At 47.8% G+C, this 13513-nt stretch overlaps 2 protein-coding genes across 4 annotated transcripts in view; one reads left to right on the top strand and one right to left on the bottom strand.

Moving 5' to 3' along the window:
* JAK1 (Janus kinase 1) overlaps positions 1 to 5006 on the top strand; it is a 71523-nt gene extending 66517 nt beyond the window's left edge. For all 3 annotated transcript variants that reach the window (XM_071436926.1, XM_071436925.1, XM_071436924.1), the window contains 2 exons: positions 278 to 388; positions 3370 to 5006. In XM_071436926.1, the coding sequence (XP_071293027.1) occupies positions 278 to 388; positions 3370 to 3471 (213 nt within the window). In that variant the 3' untranslated portion in view covers positions 3472 to 5006. The remainder of the gene's footprint in view (positions 1 to 277; positions 389 to 3369) is intronic.
* A 153-nt stretch (positions 5007 to 5159) lies between these two features.
* Positions 5160 to 13513, bottom strand: part of RAVER2 (ribonucleoprotein, PTB binding 2) — a 29940-nt gene continuing 21586 nt past the window's right edge. The window contains exons 9-14 of the mRNA XM_071436939.1: positions 12415 to 12617; positions 10207 to 10318; positions 9727 to 9875; positions 8531 to 8620; positions 7874 to 7996; positions 5160 to 6527 (exon numbers count right to left, since the gene is read on the bottom strand). Coding sequence (XP_071293040.1) covers positions 6411 to 6527; positions 7874 to 7996; positions 8531 to 8620; positions 9727 to 9875; positions 10207 to 10318; positions 12415 to 12617 — 794 coding nt within the window. The 3' untranslated portion in view covers positions 5160 to 6410. The remainder of the gene's footprint in view (positions 6528 to 7873; positions 7997 to 8530; positions 8621 to 9726; positions 9876 to 10206; positions 10319 to 12414; positions 12618 to 13513) is intronic.

Raw genomic sequence — 13513 nt, 5'->3', positions numbered from 1 at the left:
AGAGCTGCTTCAGTCCCATCACTTCAAATAATTATTACTGGTTTGGGCAACAAGAGCCGCTTCAATCCCATAATTTAAAATAATTGTTACTGGTTTGGGCAACAAGAGCAGCAATCAGAGAATCGCGGGCTCATTTGGGGCGGGAGGGACCTTAACGCTCATCTCGTTCCACCCCTTCCCTGGGGAGCACCTTCCTCCAGGATTATCCTGGGAAACACCTGGGGCTTGTCCTGGCACTGGGGTCAGGGACTCCCAGCTGACCCTGCTGTACCCACAGGAATTCCTGAAGATGATCGGCCCCACACAGGGACAGATGACGGTGGCACGGCTCGTGAGGGTCCTGCAGGATGACAAGAGACTGCCACGGCCAGCCAGCTGTCCTGAGGAGGTGAGGGAGGGATGGGGATGGATGGAGGGATGATGGATGGATGGATGGATGATGGATGATGGATGGATGGATGGATGGATGGATGATGGATGGATGGATGGATGATGGATGGATGATGGATGGATGGATGGATGATGGATGATGGATGGATGGATGGATGGATGGATGATGGATGGATGGATGGATGGATGATGGATGGATGATGGATGATGGATGGATGGATGGATGGATGGATGGATGGATGGATGATGGATGGATGGATGATGGATGATGGATGGATGGATGATGGATGATGGATGGATGGATGGATGGATGGATGGATGGATGGATGGATGATGGATGGATGGATGATGGATGGATGGATGGATGATGGATGGATGATGGATGATGGATGGATGGATGGATGGATGGATGGATGGATGGATGGATGGATGATGGATGATGGATGGATGGATGATGGATGGATGATGGATGGATGATGGATGGATGATGGATGGATGGATGGATGGATGGATGATGGATGGATGGATGGATGGATGGATGGATGGATGAATGATGGATGATGGATGGATGATGGATGATGGATGATGGATGGATGGATGGATGGATGGATGGATGGATGGATGATGGATGGATGGATGGATGGATGGATGATGGATGATGGATGGATGATGGATGATGGATGATGGATGGATGATGGATGATGGATGGATGGATGGATGGATGATGGATGGATGGATGGATGATGGATGATGGATGGATGATGGATGGATGGATGGATGGATGGATGGATGGATGGATGGATGGATAGATGATGGATGGATGGATGATGGATGGATGATGGATGATGGATGGATGGATGATGGATGGATGGATGATGGATGGATGGATGGATGATGGATGGATGATGGATGATGGATGGATGATGGATGGATGGATGATGGATGGATGGATGGATGGATGGATGGATGGATGGATGATGGATGGATGATGGATGGATGGATGACGGATGGATGGATGGATGATGGATGGATGATGGATGGATGGATGGATGATGGATGGATGGATGGATGGATGGATGATGGATGGATGATGGATGGATGGATGGATGGATGATGGATGGATGGATGGATGGATGATGGATGGATGGATGATGGATGGATGGATGATGGATGGATGGATGATGGATGGATGATGGATGGATGGATGATGGATGGATGATGGATGGATGGATGATGGATGGATGGATGGATGATGGATGGATGGATGATGGATGGATGATGGATGGATGGATGGATGGATGATGGATGATGGATGGATGATGGATGGATGGATGATGGATGGATGATGGATGATGGATGGATGGATGATGGATGGATGGATGGATGATGGATGGATGGATGATGGATGGATGATGGATGGATGGATGGATGGATGGATGATGGATGGATGGATGGATGGATGGATGGATGATGGATGATGGATGGATGATGGATGGATGGATGATGGATGATGGATGGATGGATGGATGGATGGATGGATGGATGATGGATGATGGATGGATGATGGATGGATGGATGATGGATGGATGGATGATGGATGGATGGATGGATGATGGATGATGGATGGATGGATGGATGGATGGATGGATGGATGGATGATGGATGGATGGATGATGGATGATGGATGGATGGATGGATGGATGGATGGATGGATGGATGGATGATGGATGGATGATGGATGGATGGATGATGGATGGATGATGGATGGATGGATGATGGATGGATGGATGATGGATGGATGATGGATGGATGGATGATGGATGGATGGATGGATGGATGATGGATGGATGATGGATGGATGGATGATGGATGGATGGATGATGGATGGATGGATGGATGGATGGATGATGGATGGATGATGGATGGATGGATGATGGATGGATGATGGATGGATGGATGATGGATGGATGGATGATGGATGATGGATGGATGGATGGATGATGGATGGATGATGGATGGATGGATGATGGATGGATGATGGATGGATGGATGATGGATGGATGGATGATGGATGGATGATGGATGGATGGATGATGGATGGATGGATGGATGGATGATGGATGGATGATGGATGGATGGATGATGGATGGATGGATGATGGATGGATGGATGGATGGATGATGGATGGATGATGGATGGATGGATGGATGGATGATGGATGGATGATGGATGGATGATGGATGGATGGATGGATGGATGGATGGATGGATGATGGATGGATGGATGGATGGATGGATGGATGATGGATGGATGATGGATGGATGGATGGATGGATGGATGATGGATGGATGATGGATGGATGATGGATGATGGATGGATGGATGGATGGATGGATGGATGGATGGATGGATGATGGATGGATGATGGATGGATGATGGATGGATGATGGATGGATGATGGATGATGGATGGATGATGGATGGATGGATGGATGGATGGATGGATGATGGATGGATGGAGGAAGGAAGAAGGGAGGGATGGAGGAAGGAAGGTCTGTCCATCTGCCCCTGCTGGACACAGGTTCAGCCTCAGAGGGGTCACACTTCCCTGACCACTCAGGTAGGAAAACCTTCAGGAGTGCTGGGAAAAGGCACTGCCAAGGTTTTCAAGCATTGTTTTAAGATGTTTTCTGATATTAACATTCCCAAGTCCATGGTGGCCCTTCAGAGGGGGCAGGGACTTGCTCTAGTACCGGGATCCATGAAAATCCTTCTGATTTTGGCAATTCCTGGGGTGCAGCTCCGCAGGTGGAACTGCTGTGTTGGTTTATACCTGAACTGCCCAAAGCCCCTGCTCAGGTCCCTGCTGCTGGCCCTGCCCAACAGCTGAGGTGTATCTGTTCATTCTGCTCCATTGGTTTTCCTGGAAAACCCCAAGAAATGTTTCATGCCTTTAAAAATGTCCCTGGTTCTGTTGCCAGGTGGATCAGCTGATGAGGAAGTGCTGGATCTTCAAACACGACGAACGTACCACCTTCCACAACCTGATCCAAGGGTTTGAAGCAATTATTAGTAAAATGTAAATAATTTTTTCTAATCCTGTCAGGACTTTAAATGCCCAGCAACCTATCTATGCCCAAGGCTCTTACTTTTTGGTTTGTTTTTTTTTTTTTTACTCCTGTAATTTGTACTCTGGCTGGGCTGACGTGGTTATAAAGGATTCTTTTGCCAACAGACTGAAGAGTTGGATTAAAAGAATTTAAAAAGTTTGGGCAAAATGAGCTCCAGCTCCCTTTGCTGCTGTTGTTGCAGGGCAGTTTTATCCTGCTCTGATTCTGGCTGTGCCACAATTGGAATTGCCCTGCTGGATGATGTGAGCTGGGAAAGCCCACTGCATTTCTCAGCTCAGACCTCAGCCAGTGGCTCTAAAAGGGCTCAATTAATAATTATAAAATCAGCTGACAAAATACCTTCACATGCACTTAAATCCTAATAACGAACAAAACATAAAAATTATATATTTTGGCATAAAAATATTTGGGGGAAGCAAAATTTTCAGCTCTTTATAAACCCACCAGGCCCCAGTCCTGAGCTCTTACAGGTATTTGTAAAAAAGTGTTCAAAAATACCACCCCAGCAGTGTGGAGGGCTGGGCAGGCACAGTTGTGCATTTCAGTGAAAAGCCCAATTTTGGGATAAATAATTTGCTTTTCCTAACTCCACTCCCACATTCTTCCCCCTGGAGCTGCCAGCCCAGGTGCACCCCTGGAGGGGGTGAATGTGCATCCCTGGGGCTGAGGGATGTGCAGGGAAGGAATTCCTGGAGCTGGGAAGGAACCCAGCCCATGCCCAGAACCTGGAGGGGATTATCCAGAAGGAAAAAGGCCTGGGCACCCAGGATTATCCAAAAGGAAAAAGGCCTGGGCACCCAGGATTAGCCAAAAGGAAAAAGGCCTGGGCACCCAGGATTAGCCAAAAGGAAAAAGGCCTGGGCACCCAGGATTATCCAAAAGGAAAAAAGCCTGGGCACCCAGGATTATCCAAAAGGAAAAAGGCCTGGGCACCCAGGATTATCCAAAAGGAAAAAGGCCTGGGCACCCAGGATTATCCAGAAGGAAAAAGGCCTGGGCACCCAGGATTAGCCAAAAGGAAAAAGGCCTGGGCACCCAGGATTAGCCAAAAGGAAAAAGGCCTGGGCACCCAGGATTATCCAGAAGGAAAAAGGCCTGGGCACCCAGGATTAGCCAAAAGGAAAAAGGCCTGGGCACCCTGGGCTGTCCCAGGGACTGGGAACCCCTCCAACCATTTTTTAAAGAACATTTTGACTCAGCCCTTGAGTGGTTTAACTGGAACCTTCTGCTGCCATCATGTTTCCTACCACACCTGGAGTTGGAAAATGCTCTGAAGAGATCCTCCAGTTTTGGCAATAACAGAAAGAGGTCTATATATATATAAATATATATAAATATATATAAAAAAATGGTAATTATGAGCTCCAAGGAGGTCAGATTTATTTTTACAGTGTTATTGTTTCTGTATTTCACTTAGGAAGCTGAATTTAATCTGTAAGCACTTTGTTACTCTTTATACAAACAAGTCTAATAAATTTTTTTTTTTCTCCATGTGCCTCCCTTTTTAATCATAAATTAAACAGAGGAAAGTTTTTAAAATTGAATTTCCATGGGAATGGTGTTCTTTTAAAACCTTTTCCTACCATACCTGATTAAAGGAGTCCAGGGCTGTTTTCCTCCCACAAAAAACCCACTTCAAGTAAGTACCAACAATTTATTTTCATTGAAAAGTGTAACAAGTTGAGAAAGTTGCATATACAAACAGTTGAAACAAAATATTACAAGTGAATTTATCAATACATACAGGCAGAATCCCAGAAAAGCTCCTGGCTCCTGTTTGTGGAGCAGTTCCAGCAGCTGAGGGAAGAGGGAAATTTGCTTGGGATTTTTTTAAGCTTTGAAAATGTGGATCCTGGTCACATCCCAAAGCTTGAAAGGCAAAAGTTTAAGACTTTTAATTTAAAAAAATCAGTATTGAAAAATGGCTTCAGTGTTCTCTAGCAAAGAAAAGGGAGAAGGAGGTGGCTCCTGGCCTCAGTGAACTCAATCCAGATGGATTTGCAGCAGGATTCCAAGGGACACAGCCTTGGAAGGAGGGCTGGCTCCTCCTCTACTGTCACTGAGGGCTAAAGGAAGGATTGCTGATCTCCAGCTCCAAGGGCAGAAGAGAACAGCTCGAGGCAGAGCTGGTAAGAAGCTAAAAATACAAAAAGTCTTTGAAAAAAAAAAAAAAAAAAAGGAAAATACACCCAAAAGTGGGAAACAATGTGGGGTGGCCCAGGAAGAGCTGTCCCGTGCCTGTGGAAGGAGGATGCTGCCTCACACCATGGGAAAGCTGTAAAAACCAAGTTATTCCACTGTCCAAGGAGCAGCTCTCCAAATCCCAGGGAATATTCCAAGGCAGCTCAGGACAGCATCTCCCTTTGGACAGGCATTTATTGGGAACGTCACTGAGGCTCTGGGAATCCATTTGGTATCGCTCCATTCCAGGATTAAGAAGAAATATTAAAAATTGAAAGGCTGTAAATGCAGAGCTCTTAATCCTGGAAAAAGGAAAGTTGGAAAAAAAAACCCCCACATTCTGAGTTAAAAAAATACAAAATAATTACTATCAAGACTTCCTCTTTGAACTTCCTCAGGCTGAGGACTGGAGAAAGGATCAGCTTTCTTTCCTCTGGGTTTTTATTGCTTTCAGCTGGAGCTGCCCCAGCTCCCCAAGTCCCCGTGCTCTGTCCCACAGGTGACAAAGCCAACGCTGTCCCCTCCTCTCCAAGCGAGAGCAGCCACCACCTCTGTCACCTTTGTCCTCGCGGTGCCGGGACAGAGCCGGCTCCTCTGGGGACACCGCCCCCGCCGAGCAGGAGCTCCTGGTGGGAAGTGAAGGCAGCAATAACTGCAGCGGGGTTCCCGGCTGCCTGCCCCGGCTGGGAGCCCTGGATCCCAGCCCCGCCTCAATACACGCGCTTCTTCTTCAGCGAGGACTCCGCCAACCGCGCGGGGCCCGGCAGCTCCGCGGGGCCGGGCTCGGGGCAGGACACGAGGTACGAGGAGCTGCGCTTCGGGGCCACCTGAGGGCGACACGGGCACAGCGGTCACGGCTCGCCTGGCTGCGGTCACGGGGCTCGATCCGATGGTTATTAGGGTCAGAGCCCAGGACATCCCTCGGGCTGCCCTGTCAGGGCGCTCAGAGACCCTGGCACAGAGCCCATGGACCCTGTGCCTTTGATTGAGCCCTTGGAAAAAACAATTACCAACCCTGTATGAAGAATTGCAAGTCAAGAAAGACTTGTTAAGAGTAGAATGATAAGTAGAATGATAGTGAATTTATCACAGGGTGAAAAATAGATTTTTTTGGGGTTTTTAGAATGAGGGTTCAGGGAGCAAGATGGAGGAATCTGGGCATGTCCAGCCTTTCTCCTTCTTCTTCTTGGCCTCCATCTCCTGCTGTGATGGTGGCACTTTTGGATTGGTTTAGAGCAGAAGCTCAGTGTCTAACACAGGTGATGGGTATTGGAAAGTAATTGTAAATATTGTACAGGTAGTTTTTAGTATAAAAAGATAACAGCACCCCAGGGAAGGCAGAGTGCCTCTGTCAGTCCTGCTGGACAGACCTCGGCAGGGCAGGAGAAAGAAACAATCATTTTATAGATAAGAAACAATAAACAACCTTGAGACTGAGAACTGAAGAGCTTTGACTCCTTCTTCGACCCCTGGGCTGGGAAAAGAAACTTTCTAATGCATCTCAGGGTCCCTCTGAGCAGCAGAGATCCTGAGATATCAGTTTTTAGTGATGTTCTAGTTTTACATTATAGTTTATGTTATAGTTTTTATGTTATAGTTGTGAGTTTTGTAGTACTTGATTTTAATAAACTAAAAATGGAGCTGTATTTTTTTCTTTATAAGATTTTTAAGGATTAACTAAGAAATGATACTTAAATTATTTTTAACCTAATAACTAACTACTTGTGGCTTGCAATGTGGACTTTTTTATCTAGTTACACAATACTATTTAAACTTATGAAGAAGAACTAGTTTTCATCCTAAAACTTGCTTTCCAGGAAATTTTGAGCTGCTCTCTCAACTTCAGAGATCCTATCCCAGTACAAACCATCTGCAAGTCAGGCAAACACCCATTTAAATCCAGTGCAAACCTTCTCCTCCTCTCTTCCTACTTTATTTGCCTCCAAAACCCCAGCCTGGCTCTGCCCGTGGCTTTTGGGGCCCTGAGAGGAGCTGATCCCCAGGGCCTGGAGGGCTCTGCAGGCTCTGGAGCTGGCCCAGCCTCCTCTCACATTCCCAGGAATTGTGTGGAGCGGGGATGCAGAGGGAAAGCTCCACCCGGGGGCAGCAGCAGCCAGGGAGAAGCGTCTGCAGGCGCTGCTGCTCCTCCTCCTCCTCCTCCTGCTCCTCTCACCTGCTTTAGGGGATTGGCTGGAGGAGGCTGCAAGCCCGGCTGCGATCCCGGGGCTCCGCTCAAAAAGGGAGGCACCACCTGCAGGCAGGTGCTGTAGTTTGGGAAAGATCCACCTGCAGGTTCCTGAATCCAGAAGGGGATCCGTGAAGCAGAAGGAAAAAAGGTTTAATAATTCTTTTTTTTTTTCTGCTATTGTGATGAGCTCTCAGCAGGTGAGGAAATACCTGAGTCACAAGAGGTGCAGTTCACAGCAGCTCGGGGGTGCAGCAATTCCTGGAGCAAAATGTGGGGTTTGGATGATGCTTTAATTTGTGTCATTCCTTTCAAAAGTGTCTTTCTCCTTGCTCACAAAAACCTCAGCTTGGGCAGAAACAGCCCTTCAATACTGGGAGATTGAGCCCTGGGAAATGCCATTAATGGTGTGCTGTTCCTGGTGGGAGCATTGTAATCCACTGCTGAGCATTCCAGGTGCTTTTGGGTGGTGGGATTTTAGAGAGGGGGATTTTGGGTGTGACTCTGGGGGTGCTGCCCTGCAACAGTGCCCATGCAGTGCCTTCTGCAGCCCCTCATTCCTGTGCCAACACACAAAGCAGGAGTCCAAAAGCTGATGGGAGCAACAGCCAGTGGAGACAGCAAGAAAATGAAATTATTTCTCACCTCAGAGGCTTCATTTTCCAAGCCATCCACTCTGGCCTGGGTAGAGTGATGTGCCTGAGCATAATGCTGGTACCACTGCTGGACAGCCTCCTACAGAGGAGCAGAAATCCTCTCCTATGCCTGCCTACAATTCCTACAGCCCAGAGCTCTCCAAGAAGCACCAAAACACCTTCAGCACCAGTGGTGAAGCTCAAATCAAACAGTTAAAATTATGGAAAGTGCTTAAAACACACAGGGGGCACCTCTGGCCTGGCAGAGAGGCAGGAACAACAATTCCTGTTATGGGAACACCTCCAGGGATGGGGCAGCCACAGCTTCTCTGTGCACCCCCACCCTGCCAGGAACAATTCCCAATTCCCAATGTCCCATCCATCCCTGCCCTCTGGCAGTGGCAGCCATTCCCTGTGTGCTGTCCCTCCAGGCCTTGTCCCAGGTTCCCTGCAGCTCTCCTGGAGCCCCTCCAGCAGCAGGTCTGATCCAAGGGCTGTGTGGCCCCTGGCAAAGCTCTGTGCACTGACCCTGTCCCCTCCCCTGTGGCCAGGCTGCCCTCTCTACTTCAGAGATCTCCCTTCCCAAGCCAATCCCCGAGTGCCAGGAGTTTGGGGCTCACAGCAGCCCAGGAGAGGCTCTGTGTCCCCCTGGGGAGGGAGAGGCAGCTCTCAGCTCTGTCCTGTGCACTTACAGTTCTACAGACACTCAGGGTGCTTAATGCAAATAAGGAGATGTTCCCTGCCAGTGTCCCATGGACCTGGCTCTGAGCACTGAACACTCTGCAGGGCCTGCAGCTCCTGGCCAGGCTCTGATCTCCACATGGGGAGCACATCCTGTCCATGAGAGCAGCTGGCAAACATCCCCAGGCTGTGCAGCAACTGCAGCTCTCTGCCCTGGGCTCCAGCCAAGGTTCAGGACTCAAAAACTTCTGGGCAAGGCAAAGAGAAAAACCCCCTGGTTCTGAAGGCAGACAAAAGCCAAGGCAGAGGTGCTGAGAAGTCATTTTTAGTGAGTGCCCACAGCTCAGGCCCTCAAGAAACAATTTTTTCAAGGGTTGTGATTTCAGCAGGGAATGTTCTTTGTGCTAAATCTGCTCTGAACACTGAGATGATCAGATAAAGTGTCAGTGCAGAGGCTCAGGAAAAACACCCAGAGAAAACAAGGAGCAGCTCTGGGAGAAGCCCAGGCTGTGGGATTATTCCTACCTGTGGGTACTCCCCAGGCTGCTGGGAATAACTGAAATAATTTTCCATTGCATGTTGTGATGCAGTTCCCTGAGACACAGCAGCATCCACCACACTGTTTGGAAGGCTGCTCTGCTGTGGAGGACTGGAGGCTTTGCTGGCAATTGCTGCTGGGAACACAAAGAACAGAGCTGGGATCAGCACCTGGCTTGTAAAAACCACACTCATTAGGTTCTATTCTAGGGTTAAAATTGAGATTTGTGCCCCAAATTCATCAGTGCTGCTAATAATTGGAAGGCTTCTACAAGTCTGTGAGCCTCTGAAAACACAGCCCTTGATGTTTAAGCATCAGGGTAAATTACTCTGCACTTTTGAGACACACCACAAGATTCCCTTGAGGATAAATGCTGTGGGCACTGGATTTACCAGGCCAACAGGGCAAGTATCTGCCATGCTCTGGCTGTGGAAATCTGCAATGAAATCCGTGGAATGTGGGCTTACCTGGCAGACAGATACCAGGCAAAACACTTGCCAAGTTCAAGTAGGGGTTGGTGCTGAGCCGGATTTCTTTTGGGGGCTCCCCAAGCAGAGAAGTCTGTTTTTTCAAGGGAGTCTGAAAAATGGACAGGGCAGTTTGCATTAAATTCATATAAAATTGGTCAGAAATAAGCTTCAGTGGCCTAGCAGGGTTCTGGGAAAAGCTTAGTCCTAAGAAATAAAACCAAAAACTTCTGAAATAAAATGAAACTTTTGAAGTCAATCCTTCACAAGTTCCATTTTGTTTCAGCAATCTGGACACATTGCCTACACTTTTGTCTTCCAAATGGTTTTTGTAGGAATGTTTCTCTTCAGACTGCAAGTTCCTAAAGGATATTACAAAACAAACAAACAAAAGAAAAACTTTTATATGCAAGTGAAGGAATAATAATCACTCGAGCAATTCCAGATGCAGGGAGTGAACATGAAGTACATGGCCAAGACAAAATCAACTCTTTTCATTTGGAGACACAAGGAAATAAAGGCCAAATGTTAGGAAAAATCATTAATTAAGCCCATGTTTCCCCAAAACGTTGAAGTATTGATGTATATTAAAATTATTATTTATTATTTTTATAATGTAATAATATGTATTAAATATAATTATTATTATTATAAATTATTTTATATTTATATGTAAAAAAGGTAAGTTTTCTTAAGGGCAGAAAAGGAATTCTGAAAGAATGAGACCACTTACATCCCATTCCATCATCCTCTCACACCTCACCTTCAAGGGAATAAATAATCTTTTTTAAAACTGTTAATTAAAAGTGGAAAATTTATACACACACACACAAGCACCTGGAAACCCACAGCCCCCCCCAACCATCAGAACTGCTCCTGATGAATCACGAAATTCAACCCCAAGTTCAATGTTTGCCCTTTAGAAGAGACACTGCCCTGAGATAAATGTTAAATTCCATGATCCAGCCCTGTGAGGCAAACACATGGAGGGGAGCCCTGCAGCACTGAGGAGCTGCCTTTGTTCCTTCAGCTGGACCACCAGGGAGAGAGACCATTGTTCTCTCCCCATCAGCACCACTGTGAGAGCTCCACGTGTGCCCAGGATGGTCCTGGGGTCAAGGGAGTTGGACAGGGGGGACACAGGAGGGGTTAAAATAAAGGAGGAGGAAAGGAAAGGAGGAGGAAAGGAAAGGAGGAGGAAAGGAAAGGAGGAGGAGAAGGAAAGGAAAGGAGGAGGAAAGGAAAGGAAAGGAAAGGAAAGGAAAGGAAAGGAAAAGGAAAGGAAAGGAAAGGAAAGGAAAGGAAAGGAAAGGAAAGGAAAGGAAGAGGAAAGGAAAGGAAAAGGAAAGGAAAGGAAAGGAAAAGAAAGGAAAGGAAAGGAAAGGAAAGGAAAGGAAAGGAAAGGAAAGGAAAAGGAAAGGAAAGGAAAGGAAAGGAAAGGAAAGGAAGAAAGGAGGAGGAAAGGAAAGGAAGGAGGGAAAGGAAAAGGAAAGGAAAGGAAAGGAAGAAGGAAAGGAAAGGAAAGGAAAGGAAAGGAAAGGAAGATAGGAAAGGAAAGGAAAGGAAAGGAAAGGAAAGGAAAGGAAAGGAAAGGAAAGGAAAGGAAAGGAAAGGAAAGGGAAAGAAGGGAAAGGAAAGGAAAGGAAAGGAAAGGAGGAGAAAGAAAGGAAGAGAGAGGAAAGGAAAGGAAAGGAGAAGGAAAGGAAAGGAAAGGAAAGGAAGGAAAGGAAAGGAAAGGAAAGGAAAGGAAAGAAAGGAAAAGGAAAGGAAAGGAAAGGAAAGGAAAGGAAAGGAAAGGGAAAGGAAAGGAAAGGAAAGGGAAAGGAAAGGAAAGGAAAGGGAAAGGAAAGGAAGAAGGAAAGGGAGAGAGGAAAGAAGAAGGGAGAAGGAGAGAGAGGAGAGGAGAGGAGAGGAGAGGAGAGAGGAGAAGGAAGAGGAGAGAGAGAGAGAAGAGAAGAGAAAGAGAAGAAGAGATGAGAGAGAGAGAAGAGAAGAGAGAGAGAAGAGAGAAGAGAGAAGAGAGAAGAGAGAAGAGAGAGAGAGAAGAGAGAAGAGAGAGAGAGAAGAGAGAAGAGAGAAGAGAGAAGAGAGAAGAGAGAAGAGAGAAGAGAGAAAGAGAAGAGAGAGAAGAGAAGAGAGAGAAGAGAGAGGAGCAGAAGAGAAGAGGAGAAGAGCAGCAGTGTGTGTGTGTGTGCAGCGCGCCCTTACCCCCAGGCCGGAGTCGCAGCCCTTGCCGTGCCCCGCAGCTTTGGAGGGCGCGGCCCGCAGCGCCCCGGGCAGGGCCGGAGCGAAGGGCGGCGCTGGCGGCAGCGCCTCGGCTTTGTCCGCAGCGGCGCTGGGCCCGGGCAGAGCCTGTCCGACCATGGGCTGGGTTGGGAAGAATGGCAGCACGCCCATCCCCGCTGCCGCTGCTGCTGGAATGGGAGCTGCGTTAGATGCTGCAGCCAGCCATAAATGGAGAAACTCTGCTGTTAGATGGGATTTATTACAGAGGGTTTGTTGTGGGGTTAATGAGGGTGGAGGAGAACAATTCCAGATCTACTGCACTGCTTTTTGTTCCTTCCCCATCCCACAGGCAAACAACTCAATTTCAAGCTGATTCAATAAAACTCTGACTTTTCTAAACATGCCCGGTGATAACTTTCTCAGTGCTTCCTGGCATTTTCAAAGAAAACCTGGGAACAACATCCTGGAGGATGCTGGATGGGAGCACAGGGGGAAACCCCACCTCAGCTGGCATTGGGAAGAATTCTTTTCACTGAAAAACTGGAAAATGTTCTCCAAAATGAAAACCTGGGTATTTGGAGGAGCTTTCTGCCCTCCCCTGGGTGCCTTTTCCTTGCTCCTGGTCACTGCCATGGCTCAGAGCAGGGCCAGGATGGCAGAACACAGGGAACAGGGGAGGAAACAAGAGCAGAAAATCCTGCAATGGTTTGGGTTGGGAGGGACCTTAAGGATCATCCATTGCCATGGCAGGGACACCTCCCACTGTCCCAGGGTGTCCAGCCTGGCCTTGGGCACTGCAGGGATCCAGGGGCAGCCACAGCTACTCTGGGAATTCCATCCCAGCCCCTGCCCACCCTCCCAGCCAGGAATTCCTTCCCAACACCCATCTAAATCCACCCATTTCCAGCTTAAATCCATCCCCTGTGTCCTGTCCCTCCATCCCCTGTCCCCAGTCCCTCTGCAGCTCTCCTGGAGCCCCTTCAGGCCCTGCCAGGGGCTCTGAGCTCCCCCTGGATCCTTCTCCTGTCCAGGTGAGCACCCCCAGTATCCAACTGATCCTTCCTCATAAATACTGAGGGCA

The sequence above is a fragment of the Agelaius tricolor genome, unplaced genomic scaffold (genome assembly GCF_023055355.1).
Source record: "Agelaius tricolor isolate 1412-34295 unplaced genomic scaffold, bAgeTri1.0.p SCAF_11, whole genome shotgun sequence".
Taxonomy (NCBI): domain Eukaryota; kingdom Metazoa; phylum Chordata; class Aves; order Passeriformes; family Icteridae; genus Agelaius; species Agelaius tricolor.
Note: the sequence above shows the minus strand (reverse complement) of the source record. Positions and strands in the feature narration are given on the sequence as shown.